Raw genomic sequence first — 17,666 nt, 5'->3', positions numbered from 1 at the left:
GGAGTTGGTGGGGGTCCCCAGGGAGCTGCCGAGCAGGCCCTGCAGTGGCAGGAAGGGCGGGGGGCGCCGGCAGGGTGGGGGCTCCGGGAAAGGAGAGTCACACTGTCTGGATTAAACACCTATGGAGACTAAAACACAAGGCAACAGGAAAGGCTTCAGCACTGCCTTAGGGGACTGCGAGCACAGCGTCCCAGCCTTGCCCGAGAAGCGCGAGCCTGTGTCGTGTTACAGCGGCGCGGCTTGTGCTGTCGATTATCCCGCGGACAGGACCCCGGGAGGTTCCCGGCAGCGGCGTAGTCACCGCTCTCCTTGTCCCCTGCTTGGACGCGCAGCCTCAGGCCTGTGGGCAGAAGGAAGTGACACCAGATCAGTGGGGGTGGCTGCCCGGGCCCCGGTGGTGGCAAATCGGGAGGAGCCCGTTCCCCACCGAGCACCCCTTGCGTCTGCTGTCTCCCAACCCACAGGTTTCAAAAGTACCCTGGCCCGGGGGCCTCTCTGATTTCATTTCGGACTCAAACGAACACCAAGGAAATACATCACCAGATCATTTTTATTTTCACTTTTCCAAAGTCAGGTTTCACTTCAAACACACATTGGGTCGCTACACATGGTTGTATTTCCACAAGGTCCTGGCTTTTTAAACATTATTATCATATTTACTCAGAAGCTCCAAAGCATCCGTTCTGTACACCCTTTTTAAAAAGAAGCCAATGACTGTCCTTCATAATGCAAGTTTAAATTCGTTCATGCAACCCTTATGTTCACTCCATTGCCTGTCAGCGTCCATGACACGGTGCACCGGCCTGCTCCATTTCCTCGGGAAGGTGTGGGCTCGGTGGGCTTCCCCCACTGAGGGCGTCAGGAGCGGCCTGGCCAAGGGGGCCCCCGGGTGCCCTCTCCCTGCACTCCGGCCCTCCAAAGGCCCGGGGTGCACCAGCCCACGCCCCACTCTTGCTTCACCTCAAAGCTGCCACCCCGGCTCCCTCCTGGGGGTCCACGGTGACTGGTCTGAGCAGGCAGGGCACACTGCAGACCAGGAGGGGCCAGGCCGTGGGTCAACACATGGACATGTGCACCACACAGCCCCTGCCTGGCCCAAAGGAGGAGACAGGCTCCACCCGGGCCGCGGGGCGGGCGGGCAGGGTGCACAGGGCTTCAGCGGCAGCAGCAAATCACATCCACTCTGCTCGGCTTCTTGGGCACGGCCCGACACGTGCGCACACGTGCACACACGTGCTCCCTCTATGCATATGTAGTTACACCAGTGGATGTTTTTAAAACTCCACGCACTTTTCTGCCTATGGCACATATTCGGGGGTGAGGAACCCAGGCGTCACTTGGAGACTTTTCCACACAGACAAGAGACTCAGGCCCAGGAAGAGAACTCTGAGGTGCAGGAATCCAAATTTGAGGTACTCACTATAATGCCTCATCGGTGCCATCTTTTTGTTTGAAACAGTGTTTGTCTTGGAAATTTGACAGCATTCTGGATTTAACAAAAATGTGGGAAACTAAACATCCAAAACAATTCAATCTATTCTGGAACCGAAACCAGACATTAGGGGGGCGCCCAGAAGAACCTGAGTGGGGCTGGAGTCGACAGAGCCCCCACCACGCTGAGCTCAGTCCTGGCGAAGGAGCCGCCATCACGGAAGATGCCACGCTGGGAAAGTGGAGGGCCGCCAGGGACACTCGGGACCACCTTGGTGAGTCTTCTGTGAATCTAAATTACTACAAAATAAACAGGTAAAATTAAATTGACCAAATATAAAAGACTCTAACACTCAAATATAAAAGACTCTGAAGGCTTTATGGATTCAGGAAATAGATAAAAGAACTTAGGCGGCCTCTGTGCTCTTTAGAACCTTCTAATACAAGTTACATTGAAAGACTTAAAAACTTAAGCACGCAGCTTACCAAAATAGGTCAAAGTGAAATAATTTTCTTTTAGCTCAATAACTAAAAACTCTGAAAAATTTGTAAAATACAAATGACTTACTCATGTGTGATATTGTTTTTGAAAAATTGATTTTCTGAAGACCCAAAGGCATGTAGCCTCCTCTAATGAACCAATTTAAATGATGTTCAACTTTGTGTTTTTTAAATAAACTTGGAAATGTTTCTGAACAACAAATGATTCACCACACAATTGTGTCCGCTTTTGGCTAATTTTAAACATCAAAAGCTAATAATCCATAGCCAAGAAGAGAACATCAATACACTATGTTCGGACATAATTCTAACACAGACAGCTACAAGAATAAAAAGTAAAGAAAATCATACATACCTTTTAGGTTAGTAGAATAAATTAGGATAAAGAAGCTATTAAGTATAAGGAAACTGTTTTACACACAAACACAAAGCAAAGAACTTCACCCACGATGTGGAGATTGGGCCTCAGTGGCCATCCCCGGGCTGGCTCTCCAGGCGGGTGCGTGGGGGCTCCTTGGTGCGGCGGCACAGAAGGTTCTGGAAGCGGGAGCTGCTCATAAGGCCCTACTCACTCGGTTCAGTAAGTTTACGGAGGGAACCCTGCAAATCGTGCACAAATGTAACTTCAGCTGCTTCCGAGAGGCTGTTTTCAGAAGCGATCAGTGGTGAGAACACACTTACAAACACGGCCACTGGGCAGCCGACTGTACCCCCTCCCCATCCTGGGGAACCTCCAGAAACCCCCTGGCTGAAGAGACCAGACCCAAAGCCTGGAGTTAATACAGAGGCTGTTTAATGGGCAGCGGGCAGTGGTACACGCAGGGCTGAGGGCTCGCAGGAAGGGGCTGGCAAGGGCCACGGGGGTCTGCAGTGACACTCCTCACAGTGCCTCAGCCCTGCTGGGAACCCCCCACCCCCTTGAGGCCCTTGAGCCCCGAGAGGAGAGCAGGGCAGGAGGATGGTCCCCACTGGGCAGTGAGGGAAACTGAGTTCCTGATGGGCCGTGTGAGTTTCCTGCCTCTGCCCCCCACTGAGAGGGGGCTGGGGCGGCCTGCGCAGGAGGGGCACAGGGAGGTGGGGCAGGCAGTGCAGTGCTGGCCTGAGCCTGGAGCTGGGGGCTGGGTGACTCCGCGGGGCCTGTGTTTCAGGAACCCAGGCCTGCAGGCCCCACACGGCTGCCTCGGGCTCTGCTTCCCCACTGCCCTCCGTGGTGCCCCCAGGGCCAGCTGGGAAGTCATACAGGTGGGAGAGGCCGCTGCCTGTCCCCCCGGCCTGTCTCACCGGAACCACTGTGCGCGAGGATGGGGATCTGGGGCCTGGCTAGGCAGGAGGCCCAGATACCCCAAGTCCAAAAGGGGTTGTGCGGCCAGCCAACCGCTACCAGAGGGGCGTGGGGGGAAGCGAGTCTCCACACAGGGGAACGCTGTGGGGCAGGGGCTGTTGGGCAGGGGCCTGGGGGGCGTGGGGTGGACATGCAGCGGGGCATGCTGGGAGCCGGACGGGAAGAGGCCGTGGGCCAGGGAGCACTGAGGGGGCCTGTGGCAGCCGCCAGGCTGGGGGATGCCGAGGGGCTGGTCTTCCCAGAGGGCCTCTCCCCGGGCTGCCCTGTGGCCACCACCCCAGGTGTGAACCCGCAGGCACCGCAGAAGCTTCAGGCTCTGCAAATCTGCACAAACCCAGGACAGGCTTGCTGCCCCACTGGGCCCTGCTGCCCCTGGGAGCCTCAGAGATGCTGCCCCAAGAGCCGAGGCAGGGATAGGACACGGGAGCAGAGGCTGTGGGCGCAGGGAGTGGGATCGAGCAGGCCCAAGAGCACCAGCTCTTCTCAGGATCCCGACATGCTGGGAGTTGCAGGAGGAGCACCAGCAGGGGACACCGGGGACCCACCCTCAGCCTGTGGGGACTCAGGCTCTGGTACTGCCTCCATGGGGGAGGAAGGAGCCAACCGACAGGAGTCAAAGATGCCCTCGGACCCTTCCAGAAGCCTGGGCTCCAGCAGGAGAGGTGGCCCCGATGGGTACATCACTGAGCGGCTGGGGCCAGGCGAGGTGGAGGCAGGGACGGCTGCTGTGGCACCCCCGCCCCGCGCCCCCGCAGCACCCAGCACCCCCCCAGCAGCCCAGCAGCCGCCCAGCAAGGCGCATCACTGGCCCAGGTTCTGGGTGTCGGGGTCCTGGAAGCCCCAGGCCTCCACGGCTGCGATGAGGAAGTTCTCGGAGCAGAGCGGCTGGTTGTTGAAGGTGTCGCAGTGCCCAGTCCGGCCGCGGTTCAGGTCCCCATCGACGTAGAGCGCCTGGCCGCCCCCTCCACCTGCAGGACGAGCAGGTCAGGGCTGCCCCCCACTCCTGCACTGGCAGCGCCCCCGCAGCACCCCTTCCCGCTTCCGAGCATCGCCCACCTGGCCTGGCCAGTCCTGCCCTCTGCCAGAGGATCCCAACCCTCCATAGCTGACGCCTACTCCAGCCCCAGCAGATGGGCAGCAATGCCTTCTCCCTGCCACCAGGGGCCACCAGGGGCTGGGCATGGGGGCTTCAGCCACCCACGGTCCCCAGGACCCAGAGCCAAGGGGCCCACCGATGATGAGGCAGTCGCTGCCACCAGCCATGAACATGGCCTCCGTCTTGGAAGGCAGGCTGAAGTGCCGAGCGGCCAGGAAGGGCGAGAGGCGGTCGGCAGGGTCCCGGGGGACGGTGTGGCAGAGCTGGGTGGGGGCAGCGGTGGTATCCAGGGGCACTGCAGGCGTCACCTTGGTCAGCTCGGGGTGCTTGATGACCACCCACTCGTAGCGCTGGACCTCAGGCTGCAGCTGAGGGCAAAGGGGCAGGTGTGAGGGGCCGGCCTGCTGGGTCGCACCCCACCGCCCCCGGAGCCCCAGCCCGCTATCCTCCATCCAGAGCCCCGGGGGCGAGGGGCCGGCCAAGGCCGAGGAGGGGCAATGGCCACGGCAGAGAAGGCTGTGCTCGCTCCGTGGAGCTCACAGTCTAATGACCAAAACTCAGAGGCAAGCCACCCGCAGGGACAGCTGCTGTGGCGGGATGAAAGGTCAGGTGGGTGGGGGGTGAGCTGGATGCCGGGGACCCCGGGGGAGCCCAGTGGGAGCCCTGACCTCTGCCCACAGGCCCAGGCCACTCACTCTGAACACAAAGCACTCCCCAGTGCCGAAGAAGCCCAGTTTGCCTCCGGACTTGCTTCTCTCGCTCCAGTCTGTTGACAGGTAAGCACCACACACCTGGGGGAGGGTGTGGGGTGAGGCTGCGTCCTGCCCGCCCGCAGGGGTGGCCCCTTGCTCAAGGCTCAGGGAGCACATGTCCCTGGTCACAGCTGGGGGGGTTCCGCCCCGCCCCCCACTGCGCAAGGGCAAAGGGCTGAGAACAGTCTGGGCTGGGGTGGGTGACATGGTCAGCTCGCCCAAAGACCCCGTGTCCCTTTCCTGGAGGCCTGGGGCTGGTGGGGTGGGAGGTCGGGCCTGTCTGGGCCATTTTCATCTTTATTTCTCTCCGTGTCCCCAGAATGAGGGAACGAGGTCCATGTCCTCACTTGCTGGCCATGTCTGTACCCTCAGAAGGAGGCTTCGGGAGGTGCCCCTGCTCTAGAACATTCCCCCAACCCCTGCGAACCAGCAGAGCCTTTGACCCCCATTAGAGAATTGGCCTCGGAGCTGCTGCAGCGTCGGCACCTGGGGCCTGGGGTGAAGAACCGAAACCTCAGCGTGCGGGTCTGGGAGTCGCTGAACAGACCCTCCATGACGCCTTGGGGTGCTCTCCCAGGACAGCTGAGAGCAGCCCTGAGAACGGTGTAGGGGTGAAGTGGCAGCAGTGAAGGCAGCTACCGGGCCGGGTCCCCTCCGAGGCTGCTCGGGGCCACCAGCAGGGTCCTGGGCCCGGGGAAGGGGCAGACCACGGGGGAGGCTTGGACTCTCCCCTCTGGGGGGCCCTGAGCCTGGGCGTCGGGTGCCAGGGAGCCCTGGCCCTGAGAGCAGGTGGGTCTGGGCAGCAGGATGTCCCCTGACACCAGGCCCTGGGCCGTGCCGGTCCCTCCTTACCTCCTTTTGTGTGGTCTTGATGAGCAGGAGGGTGGGCTCGTGCCCCTCACACTGGAAATAGAACCTGTGGGCAGAGCGCAGGTGCTGGGCGTGACGCTGCCGTCTGTCCTGCACGTCCTGGGGCTGCCCCCCATGAGCCCCACTGACTGGAGCCCACAGGCCCTATCTCTGCGTGCAGGGACTGTCTGCCTGGCAGCACCCCACAGCCTCAGCAGGGCCCCGCAGGCACAGCAGGGAGAGGAACCTGGGCTGGGAAGGTGCCTCTCAGGTCCCCACATGCATGGCTGGGAGCCTGAGCATGGGGGGAGCTGGGGTCCCCGGACATGTGTGGGGGCCTGAGAGACCTGGTCAGTCATCTGTGGGCTTCCCATACTGCCCAGAGGCAGGAGGCAGCGTGAACGTGGCTCAGCTACGCTGGCACCCCGTGCCTGGGGCGGCAGACGGTGCCTCTGCACCAGCTCTGCCCGTGTCACCTCTGCTGGGAGCCTGGGACCCAAGCCCAAGCTTCTGGCCACTGGCCACCTGAGGCTCAGGGAGGCCACACTGAGTGCCGGCCGCAGGAGCGCAGTGGGCCGAGGGAGCTGAGGGAGCAACCCAGCAACCAGGCCTGCTCCCCTCAAGTCGTTCTCTCCGCACGACTCTTGTCACTCAAGGGGTCGTGCTGAGGCGAGGACCCCTGCAGCGTGGGTAGCCTGGGCCTGGGAGGGACGGAAGTCCAGAGAAGGACCAAAGGCCCATTTGCAGCTGTCCCCAGGCTGCCCGGAGCTGGTGTGCACTAGCCCCGGCTCGCTGTGCCCCCACGGCCCTGCCTGGCCTCCCAGGATGTCACCTGCTCAGGCTGTAGCCGTGCTGCAGCGAGGAGAAGAGCAGCAGGGGCTGGCAAAGGGCGAAACGCTCGGGGACCCATGACCAGATGTCCCGCATCTCCCTCACGCTGACGATTTCCGAGTGAAAGTTCTCCGTGTGGACGGCCAGGTGCACAAACTGCCTGGGAGAGCAGGAGGTGTTCCGAGGGTGGCCCCCAGCTCCAAGCCACCCCTCCTTCGGGAATGCTGGGGGGTTCCTGGTGGGGAGTCTGGTGGGCATGGCCAGGGTCAGAGCCCGGTCCTCAGTGCCCACTGAGACGTCATGGGGCAGAGCTGTCCCTCAGCGCCCCGTCTCCCAACCCTGGCTGCAGAGAGGGGAGGGCGCCCAGCCTGGGTGGGACAAAGGCACCTTTTCTCTACGAGACGGGGACAGAGAAACAGGCAGCTCAGGCAAGATGAGGCTTCAGGGTCAGCCAAGCCCCAATGGACAGCACCACTGAGGCAGCCAAGCAGACAGACAGACAGGCAGTCAGACAGCACCTGAGCCTCGGCTGGGCTTGGGGTGGCCCTGAGAGCACGGGCTCCACAGCTAGCCAGACAGAAGGAGCGAGAAGCCAGGCCTGGAACGCAGATTTGAAACCTACCTTTTAGAGAATGAATCTCTGAGAAACCAGAGGACACAACGGACGCGGATAAGAGGAAGAAAAGCCAATCAGGCGAGGAGGAACTGGTGGTGAGCACCACACCCATGGGCCACCGCACAAGAGTGCTGGGGACAGCTGCCGTCTCGGGACACCACAGACACCTGAGCCTGCTCCCAGGGGCCGTGCCCCAGGGCAGGGAGGCGCGTCCAGCAAGCCCCAGACAGAAGGGCTCGGGGCCCAGGGCGGGGCTGGCGGGCGTGGGCTGCTGCCCTGACAGGACCCCTCTCATGGCTGCGGGGAGGGCCCGGGCCACTGCCAGACCTGCTGGCTCCAAGGGGCACCCAGCTTCCGCCTCAGCCAGTGGCCGGACTCCCTGAGGACACCACCCCGGGCCTCTCGCAGCCATGACCAAGACGGCCCCTTCTCTCTTCCCATGCATGGAAGGGTGGATGGATGGAAGGGTGGATGGACAGAAGGGTGGACAGACAGAAGGGTGGATGGATGGAAGGGTGGATGGATGGATGGGTGGACAGATGGAAGGGTGGATGGACTGGACGGAAGGGTGGATGGACAGAAGAGTGGACAGATGAAGGGTAGATGGACGGAAGGGTGGATGGACAGATGGGTGGATGGATGGAAGTGTTGAAAGACGGAAGGGTGGACAGATGAAGGGTGGACGGACAGAAGGGTGGACGGATGGAATGGTGGACAGACAGATGGGTGGATGGAAGGAAGGGTGTTTGGATGGAAGGCTGGATAAACGGAAGGGTGGATGGACGGAAGGGTAGACAGACTGGACGGAAGGGTGGACTGACAGAAGAGTGGACAGACGAAGGGTGGATGGATGGATGGGTGGATGGATGAAGGGTGGATGGACAGAAGGGTGGACGGATGGAATGGTGGACAGACAGATGGGTGGATGGAAGGAAGGGTGTTTGGATGGAAGGCTGGATAGACGGAAGGGTGGATGGACGGAAGGATAGACAGACTGGACGGAAGGGTGGACTGATAGAAGAGTGGACAGACGAAGGGTGGATGGATGGATGGGTGGATGGATGAAGGGTGGATGGACAGAAGTGTGGACAGACGAAGGGTGGAGTGGAGGCAGACCGAGAGGCTGGCAGGGCGAGCGTGAGCCCCCAGCTCCCAGCACATGTCCTGCCCCTGCCCCTGCCCCTGGCCCTGGCGCTGGGCCCCCGGGGGAACAAGTGAGGGGGCTGCCCGGGCCGGCCCGCGGCCTACCTCTTCTGCTTGACGGTGATGCCTCTCTGCTTCAGCGCCTTCTCGTTGGCCAGCTGCAGGAGCTGGATCTCTTTCCGCGAGAAAAGCCGGATGGCGAAGGCTTTCTCGAGCAGCTTCTCAGGAGACACCGTCTTGGCGATGTCCCTGACGAACAGCCGGATGTCCTGCCTCACGCTGTCCGGCCCGAGGGGCTGCCCGGCCCTCGCCCTGTGGAAGAACTTGAGGATCGCCAGCGCCACCCGGTACAGCACCTTATACCCCTCGACCAGGAAGACGTCGAAGACGCGGGCGAAGTGGCTGAGGGGCAGCTCCCCGAAAAGCCAGCGCTGCCAGTCCGAGTAGACCTGCAGGACATCGTCCGCCACGGCCACCATCAGCTTGTGGGCCGCCTGGCAGTACTTGTTCACCAGGTCCCCGAAGGTCATGCAGGACGACTCGAAGGCCAGGAAGCTCTGGTCGATGAGCTTCCTGCTGGGGTCGTTGCAGGCGAGGATGCGGCACGTCATCTCAAAGCACTCGGCCTCGTCCAGGCTGTAGTGCAGGAGCAGCGCCACGACGGCGGGCAGCACGGGGCAGAAGGAGATGTCGGGGAACTGGTGGGCCACGCACAGCAAGACCTTGCGCACAGCCCCCTCGCCCCGCGGGCTCAGGCAGTAGCTGGGCACCTGCGTGTTGTCCACGAACTCGGGCAGCGGGAGGCTGTGGCCGCTGTGCCTGCCCACGATCTTGCCCACAATGTCGCTGTACACGCTGGCGTCGGGCGTGACTGTGCGGCAGGGGATGTCGCGGATCAGCCGCTGGTACACTTGGCCCCGCAGGGCGTGGCTGTGCGCCCAGTAGCCCTGCCGCGCCAGCTGCTTCAGCTCTGGCAGCTCCGTGCAGCCCAGCTCCCGGGGCCCCGTGTCGTGGATGGCCCTGTCCATCATGTCTCTGTCCACGAAGCAGTTGTAGCCAGGGGAGTCCATGGTTCGGGGTGCCCCGGGGGAATGCCTGGGCTGCTGGCGGAGTCCTCCTGCCCTGGGAGGGGAGCAGAGATGGCTAAATCCTCTGGCAGCCTGGCATGGGGTTTTCTCCTAACCCGTTTGCCATCCTACACCCTGCAGGGTTAAAAAAAAACAAACACACTTGAAGATCCTTGTATTTGAAGTTTCCTGTTTTAAAAAACACTTTTTTTTGGGGGGGTGGGGGGTGGGGGGTGGTATTTGTGTTACTCTTTCTAGAAAATGTTGAAAGGGCCTCTGGTTAAAGGTGTGTGAATATGTGGGGGCTTCGCCGTGAAGGCTGGACTGTAACTTCTCACAGAGAAGGGGTGCCGTGCCCATGAGGCTGCTGGACCGGGGCACACAGGCTCCGAGCTGGGAAGGGCTGGGAGGTGTCCTGGGGGTGCTGTTGGGACAATCCCCGCTAGGGGCATCTCCCAGGCTCCCAAACGCCATGCTGTGGCCTCCCGGGAAGGATGGCCGCCTTGGCCTCGCCCCACAGCTCGAGTCCTGCAGGCCTGGGGCAGGCGGGCTCTGCAGCTTTCCGGGCTGTTCTGACACCTTTGGGAGCCACGGGCCTTAACGGGGGTCAAGCCAAGAGATGCTTCTGCTCGGTTCTCCAAGGCTTTGGGGCTTTAATCAGCTGTGCAATGTGACCAAAACACAAACCCGACCTGCCCTCCTCTCTCTGGATTTGTATCCTTAACTCCCTAAAACTCTCTAAAAATGCCAGCTTGAAAGCGTGGTTTCAGGCAGGCAATTCAAGAGAAAAATCATGGGTGGATGAGCGGATATGAGAAACGAGGAAGGGCTTAGAAGGAAATGCAAGATGGGAAGGCTTTCAAAATTAGACAGTTCTGGGTAAAAATCAGAGGCGCAGGGGGGTTCAGTGTTCTCTCCAGGTGGGTGGCTGCTGAGACTGGGCAGATGGGAAGGAAACGGGCAGGAGTTGCCTTTCGAGACTCGGGGGCATGGTTTACTGTGTGCAGACATCTAGAGGCGAGTGTGACCCTTTAGGACATCACAATTTTGCATCTGTTTTGGCCGACGGCTCCCGTCCTCAGCACGGAAGTGCCACGTTCTGCCTCCGCGCGTCAGACTAACCGTTATGTCTGGGGTGGCACAAGAGCCCAGGGACGTCTTGGGGTCTGCTTCAGCGAGTTTGGGTGAATGAGCAGATTGTTCTGGTTTCTCTTGTATCTCGAACAGTCATCTGAAAACATAAAAGCAAATGCTATTTCAAAACACTGAGTGAAAAGTAAAGCATTACAGTATAAAATCTATGTGCGTGAGACGACATCTTGGGAAAATACCTTGATGCTGTTTTCATGGGGGTTTCCCACAGAAATTATGAACTAGAGCAAGGCTTTGTGATGCCACAACTTAGTAAGCCCCACTGGAAAAGCCTCACCCACGGCTTCTTGCTCGAAAGGAAGGAAACCCTGACGGCAGCTGACCGGCGTGCCTCGTCCTTGGAGGGAGGCAGTGTGGGGTTCCCTTCTTCCCCAGTTTGAGGGCCCCTCTGTGTCACCCCGCCGTGTCGTGCCATCCCCAGGCCAGCCAATCTTCCATGCAAACAACGAGTTGTAGACTTTAGGTTCATCATCTTGGGCTCTGAGCCCATTAACCTCTCCAGGGATCCCAGGCCCAGCCTGCCTGGTAGAAAGAACCGGCCCCTTCTCGGCAATAAATGTGTTTATAAACAGAACAGGAGCTGGGCAGGACAGCACCAACCTGCATTCAACTAGCCCCAGATTTCGGTTGAATATTAAACTGGAAACTCCAAAAGCAATCATCATGCTTGCAAAGTTCTGCCAGAAAAAACCTTCAGGAAGAAACAGGCTTGGAGTTTTGTTTACCAGGGCAAGTGCCATCCGAGGCAGGGGACGTGTACAGGAGACCCTGAAAAAACCTCTGGGCTACTGCAGCCCCCCAACCCAGCCTTAGCTCCCCCTAAAATCCCCCATCCAAGAGAGAGCACATTTCTGGCTGGCCAAACAAGACTGGTGATGACCTATTTAAAGCATCAATAAAAACCAGATCCGAAGTCGTTTTCTTTTCTTTAACTGCACAAGTGACACACGAACGCAAAATCATGAAAGGTCCAATAATGTAAAACCATGGAGCAAAATTTTAAAGTCCTATTTGAATCACCCCCTCCAGTCCTGCTCCCTCCCTCCCTGAAGGTAATCACTACTGACATTTCAGTGTGTGTCCCTCATACCTTTTTCTTGCATTTACAGGCACACTGGTTTACAGCTGAGTGAGACTGTTTTAACTGGTTACTGGGAGGGGAGGCAGGAAACAGATCTAAACGTAGCAGGCAGGGTCTCGCAGCTCTGGCATCCCCGTGACCCCCTCCTGCCCGCTGCCCCACCAGTCACTTTGCTGCCAAGAGATGGCACAGCTCACACCCGGCCCGGTTTCCGCACCCCCCCAGCCCGAGACGGATGCCGCGTGCCCCCTCCCGTGCCTGGAGGTGCGGGGACAGAGAAGGAGGGTGGTGGCGCCCGTGGAGAAAGACCCATTTGGAGCCCGCCGGGCCAGCCGCACAGCCCAGCCCCACTGTCTCGGCGTGAACTTTGGGCAAGTTGCCCAACTTCTCCGAACTGCAATTTCCTCTTCCGGAAACAGAAGGAATGATGACGGCCACCTCGGGGCACACGCTGGCATCATCGAGGCGCGGCCCGGCCTGCCCTCCCGGAGGGGAGGCGGGGGTGCGGGGAGCCCCTTCTCTTACAAATGCTGCTCTTCCCTAAAGTGCAGGAAGCGGGGGCTGTGCCTTCTGCCTCTCGAGTCAGCCTTTGGGGAGGGATATCCTTCCCTCCTGCTGCCCCGAGTTGTTTTCTACTCCACCCCAGAAGCCTTTTCCAGGGACTCTGCACCACTTTCCCTCACAAACACTGTGTCCATCTGAGAATTCAGGGTCCCTCTACATGGGAAGCAAAAATTTCCTAAAAGAAAAAACTTCAGTGGGACCGAGAGACCTCTAGTTCCCCAAATGTGACGCTGCTGTTGGGTGGCGCCTCAGCCCTGCTCGTCCTGCCAGGCCGACCGCCACGCTCTCTGGCCACGGTGCACTGCTGTGCGCCTGCCAAGGGCAAGTTCACATCAAGCTCCTGGGTGGGGAAGGAAGAGCAGGCTCCTTCTGCACCAGCGGGACGGGGGCTGGCTGGCCCCGAGCAGCCGCAGCCTGGCCAAGCCGGGCCCCTGCCCCGGGTGCTAGTGTGCTGGGCACCCCGGCTGCAGGCTCCCCAGTCGGCTCATGCTGATGACAGCCTGTGACACAGGCCCCTGGTTCCTGGGTCCCCACGTATGGGGAGTCAGCCTGCGGTCGGGCCCGAACACGTGACCCCTACCACCCAAGCCCTCTCTCACTTCACTGCGCAGCTCACAACTTCCAGGATGGCCCCCTCTCCCCTTCCCAGGCCAGGTGGGGGCGCGGCTTTTCAATCCATGCCACGTCCCCAGACGCTGCTTCAGAGCCAACCCCTGCCTTCCTCGCCTCTCACACGGGAACACGGTTTCCCCCAACAGCTGAAAGTGAACAGAGCAGGGCACGAAGGCTCAGGGGTCCCAGCTCCGTGCTGTGCCTGGAGCCTCCCTCTCCTGCTCTCCCCAGAATCGGTCCCGGGAGGCCTGAGGAGTCAGCACACAGCATGGCTCCCGGGCCCCGAACCTGCACTCATCCGACAAATCCCAAGATGCTTCCTCCACGTGGGGCCCAGTGGGCGCTGGGATCAGACGGAGTGGAGCGGCCGTGGGGTGGGGGGGAGCGTGAGGGGTGCGCAGATGGGGTGCCCCAGCCCCTGGAGGTGGGAGTTGGCGTGGGACAGGGGTGGGGCAGGAGAGCAAGCACACGGGGAGGCCAGGGGAGGCCTTCCGGGGGCTGGAGCGCAGGGTCGGGGGTGACACAGCAGGGTCTCCAGGGCCGCTGGCAGCACCGCGACTGTCCATTCAGGCGGGACAGGAGGAGAGTTTAAGCGAAAGGAGCCACGATCGGACCCGCACCTTGGGGAGCTCTCCCGGGGGCTGGGGAGAGGACCGGGTGGGGAAAGGGGAGAGCTCCCCACTAGGACGGCCCGGTGTGGGGAGCAGAGGGCTCGGGGGCTGCAGGAGGACCAGGCGCCGGGTAGGGTTTGGGCCCTCGGCCCCTGGGGGAGATGCGCCCCCAACCCGGCCCCACGGCTCCCGGCCTCTTGGGTGCAGGCAGCCTCCCGCGCCACGTTTCCCTGGCGGGTCCCGCAGCTCCCGGGGCCCCGGCAGAGGCGGCCTGTCCACAGGGGGAGGTAAGTACCCTGGACCTCTCCTCACACATCACCAGGGTGGAAAGCTGGTGCCACGGGCAGGGCACCCTCACCCCCACCCTGAGTGCCATCCAGCCCGGCCCCAGCACCTGTCTCCAGTTGAGCGTCCCCACGCGGTTCCTGGAGGCAGGAGGTGCAGGAGGAGGGGAAGTGGGACTGGGCTTCCTGCCCTGTGTGTGGGGACCCTCGATGGCTGGGACTGGGGTGGAAGGGGCAGTGAGGCCTCAAGGACGGAGGGGCAGGGAAGTGCTTGCCCAGCCCCTGAAGATTCACTTCCAGAGGACAGAGAACCCTGCGCTCCCAGCCCACAGCTCCTCAGCTCGGGGTGCGGCTCCGATCGCCCTCTCCCAGCCCTCGGCCCTGCTGAGCACTGCAGGCCCTGGAAGGAAATGGAAGTGTTGTGGGGCCCGTGCGGGTGGAACCAACAAGCAGGGGACATCTCCTCGGCGGGGCCAGGATGCAGGGGGCCGAGGGGCCTCTGCAGCCTCCAGGGAGCTCCTGATCCCGGGGTGAGATGCAAACAACCGCCAGCAGCCAGGCGGACTGTCGGGGCCTGATGAGATGCTCCTCCAAGGGCCAGGCCAGCACCCAGGGACGGGCAGGCGCCCGGGCTCCACCGCAGGCCAGGGGAGGGTGGCCAGGAGCAGCAGACGTGGCGAGTTTGGATGGCTGAGGGTGCTCGGCGTGCGGGCAGGTGGGGACAGCCCGGGAGATGCCTGGAGGGAGGTGGAGAGGGGTCCCCGAGGCACAGGAGAGGCAGGGACGTCGTGGGACAGCCAGCAGGAGTGAACAGGGTCTGGGCGTGGGGGTGGCCAGGCTGGAAGCTTCCCCCCAAAGGTGGCTCCGATCCAGAGCAGAACCTACCCCCACCCCCTGAATCTGTGGTGCGCCCCGGAGACACCGAGAGCGTCAGGCTCTGTCTGGGCCCCCAGCCCTGGGGAGGAGTGGGTGTGGAGGTGAGAGGCCACCAGCCATGCCGTCCACTCAGCCACGTCCACCCCACCCCCCTGCCAAGTGCCTCTGGGCACATGGCTCTGAGCTGCCACCACAGGCACAGAAATGAGACAACTGACAGGCCAGCGGAAAAACAGACTTGCAGACAGAGCTGTAGCAAAACAGCCTAATGCCTGCCTTGCACGGGCAGAGGCAACCCAAAGGGGACCGCTGGGTCCCATCTGAGGGGTCGGGGCAAGACGCCGGGCGCCCTGCTTGGAGGCAGCGACATCCCCACTGGGGCGAGAAGACAACAGGGTGGGAGCGGGCACTCCGGGTGAGGGACCAGCTCCCGGGATGGTGTGGCCGCACTAAACCTCCACGCTCGGTGTGTACGAGCAGCTAATTCCCCCGGAAGGTCGGTAAAGCGGGGAGTGGGGGGGAGGCAAATCCCGAGGCGTCACCCCGCTGAGGGGTCTGACTTCCTCCTGGTGACGGTATCGCAGGGTAATATCTCCGTGAGGAACCTGAAAACGAGGACGCTGACTCCTTCTCTCCAAGCTGCTCCCACACACCACATGACGCCTTCAGTTCTGATGGTGAAGAACCAGTTATTCCTTCTGATATAGAAGCATATTTAACAGAACTTTTATCTAAAAACCCTGAAGTATAATTTCCAAATGATGAAAAGTAAAAAGGCCTCACTATAATAACTGGACAGATAATTCATACCCTTCAAGTCCCATATTAGAAAATTATACCAAAGGAGAAGCTAAACAGGTAAAAGAATTGTGAATATTTTCAAGAAAGCAGAAGATATAAATACAGATAACATGTAATCACTAGTCCTGTGTGAAAACAGGATGAGCTGCAGCTGTTACTTTAATCATGGAGAAGTCAAATAATGCAGCAAGGTTGAACACGGTCCTAATCAAATGTGTGTTTATCAATACGATGTAATGGCTAAACTAGTCAAAAAATAAAATGAAAAACTGTATTAATAAGTTAGAGACAAGTAATAGTAATCTCATCTAATTTTTAGACTTTATACAAGTGAAAGTATGTTACATTGCTCTGACAGAACTCATAGTTTAATTAGAAAAAATCTTATCAGTAGAGTCTTACAGGCATTCAAGGCTAAGTCTCTGATAATGTGGACACCCTCTTTTGATCTTGAATCACTCGTGGATCAAGATGCTTCGTTTCATGAGTCATTTGTGCTCACGAAGCATTATTTAATGTAAAAATATAATGACTTAATTAAAGTTACTCTAAATCAGGACGCTATAAATCCTCTGTAACTGAGACAAGGGGGAGCTCTCTGATCTCATGTCCAGCTGCGTCTGGAGAAGGGGGGCTCCCAGGCTGGGTAATGTATCTGTTAGTTTTTACATCATAAACTTGCTCCTTTCATCTTAAGTGCTCCTTTAGTAAAAATGTGTTGAAGGTGAATTCCTGTCTTGAGTGCCCTTTGCTTTTAAACCATTGTCTGTCCCTAGACTCTTACTTGAGTGGGAGGTTACTTGATGAAGCTCAAACTGGCTGAATCCCGACCTGATGAGGCTCAGGCCTTTCCTGACGGGGATCACAGGTTTGAGGTGTAAAGAGGCAAACCCGTGACACGGGGTGACACTGACGGGGAAAACCATGACCCAGCTTTCATTCCAGAAAGATCCCTTTGGTGTCAGCCTGCAGGGGGTGGGGTTAGAAGGACGCAGAGGCAGCTGTCGGAAACACTGAGCCGGGAGGGAGGGCCCTGAGCAGGGCAAAGTGGGGTGGCAAGGAGAGGGTACCAGGGACCCAACAGACGCCTGGCGTCCGCTGCAGGGGCAGGGGTGAGTCTAAGTCTGACCTCCCGGTGGTGTGGGCAGTGGGCCCGACCCGGGCCTCCCAGCGTAGGAGGTGGTGGTGGGAGGGCTCCTCCGCAGACCTCATGTCCCACTGCTGTAGGTGACACTGTTCCTGGCCTGGGTGACAGGGTGGTTTCGGTGTCACTGGCCGAGGGGTCACGGACTTCCCCAGACCTCCTCCCCAAGCCACCTGCCACCCACCCTGGTTCTCGCCTTGGGAAAGGCCTGTCTTGGCGGCGCATGCTGTCTCCGTCCTCTCCCCACACGTGCCCGCCTGCTCCAGGCTGCCTGCCACGGCTCTCCCCGGGCCCGGCCTGCCCTGCCCCTTCTCTGGGGCCATCGCTGCAGGGTGCCCGATGGCCCGGGGATGCTCCAATCCCCCCAATTTAAAAGCCCTCTCTACCTCCATCCACAGCCTGGCCAGGAGCAGCTCTCCCAAGAACTTCGTCTGCTCAGACGCCCACTCTCCCTTCCGCTGCCTCCACCCCACCCCCAGGCTCAGCCCGGAAGCCCCGACCCCGCCTCTCGCCTCCCAGCCCCCACCCCGGCTTCAACCCTTTGCCTGCTCAGCCTGGACCGGTCATGCCCAAGCCCTCAGCTCCCACACCTGCTTGTCCTCCCACCCCAGCCACCCAGCAGGAGTGCACCGGGAAGGGGACGTGAACCGGGGCAGCCGCGGTGGACAGTGGGTCCTCAGGAGGCTAAGCAGAGGCTCACCAGACCACCCGGTGACCTCCCCCCCAGGTACAGACCCCCAAGGCACTGACATCACAGCCCCGGCCCACTCGCCACTGCGGGGAGACGCCCACTGGGGGGTCCGCGCCCCGGGGTACTGTTCACCGTGGGGAGTGAGGTGTTGGGCCACACGACACGGCTGGCCCAAGGACCTCAAGCTGCGAGAAGGCAGCAGACAAAGGCGGGTACTGTCGT

General features: G+C 60.3%; 1 protein-coding gene across 4 annotated transcripts in view; it reads right to left on the bottom strand.

Moving 5' to 3' along the window:
• Positions 1-530: 530 nt before the first annotated feature.
• TBC1D24 (TBC1 domain family member 24) overlaps positions 531-17,666 on the bottom strand; it is a 22,766-nt gene continuing 5,630 nt past the window's right edge. Inside the window, exons 2-11 of one of the 4 annotated variants that reach the window (XM_037813876.1) lie at positions 10,751-10,859; positions 8,667-9,763; positions 7,425-7,442; positions 6,804-6,962; positions 5,975-6,038; positions 5,066-5,161; positions 4,507-4,738; positions 2,381-4,242; positions 1,581-1,731; positions 531-1,486 (exon numbers count right to left, since the gene is read on the bottom strand). In XM_037813876.1, coding sequence (XP_037669804.1) covers positions 4,076-4,242; positions 4,507-4,738; positions 5,066-5,161; positions 5,975-6,038; positions 6,804-6,962; positions 7,425-7,442; positions 8,667-9,631 — 1,701 coding nt within the window. In that variant the 5' untranslated portion in view covers positions 9,632-9,763; positions 10,751-10,859 and the 3' untranslated portion in view covers positions 531-1,486; positions 1,581-1,731; positions 2,381-4,075. Of the gene's footprint in view, positions 1,732-2,376; positions 4,243-4,506; positions 4,739-5,065; positions 5,162-5,974; positions 6,039-6,803; positions 6,963-7,424; positions 7,443-8,666; positions 9,764-10,750; positions 10,860-17,666 lie in introns of all 4 variants that reach the window. The other 3 variants (XM_037813875.1, XM_037813874.1, XM_037813877.1) reach the window with 3 other exon arrangements.

Source organism: Choloepus didactylus, chromosome 21 (genome assembly GCF_015220235.1).
Source record: "Choloepus didactylus isolate mChoDid1 chromosome 21, mChoDid1.pri, whole genome shotgun sequence".
NCBI classification, from domain to species: domain Eukaryota; kingdom Metazoa; phylum Chordata; class Mammalia; order Pilosa; family Megalonychidae; genus Choloepus; species Choloepus didactylus.
The sequence above is the reverse complement of the archived record's forward strand: the minus strand, read 5'-3'. Positions and strand labels throughout refer to the sequence as shown.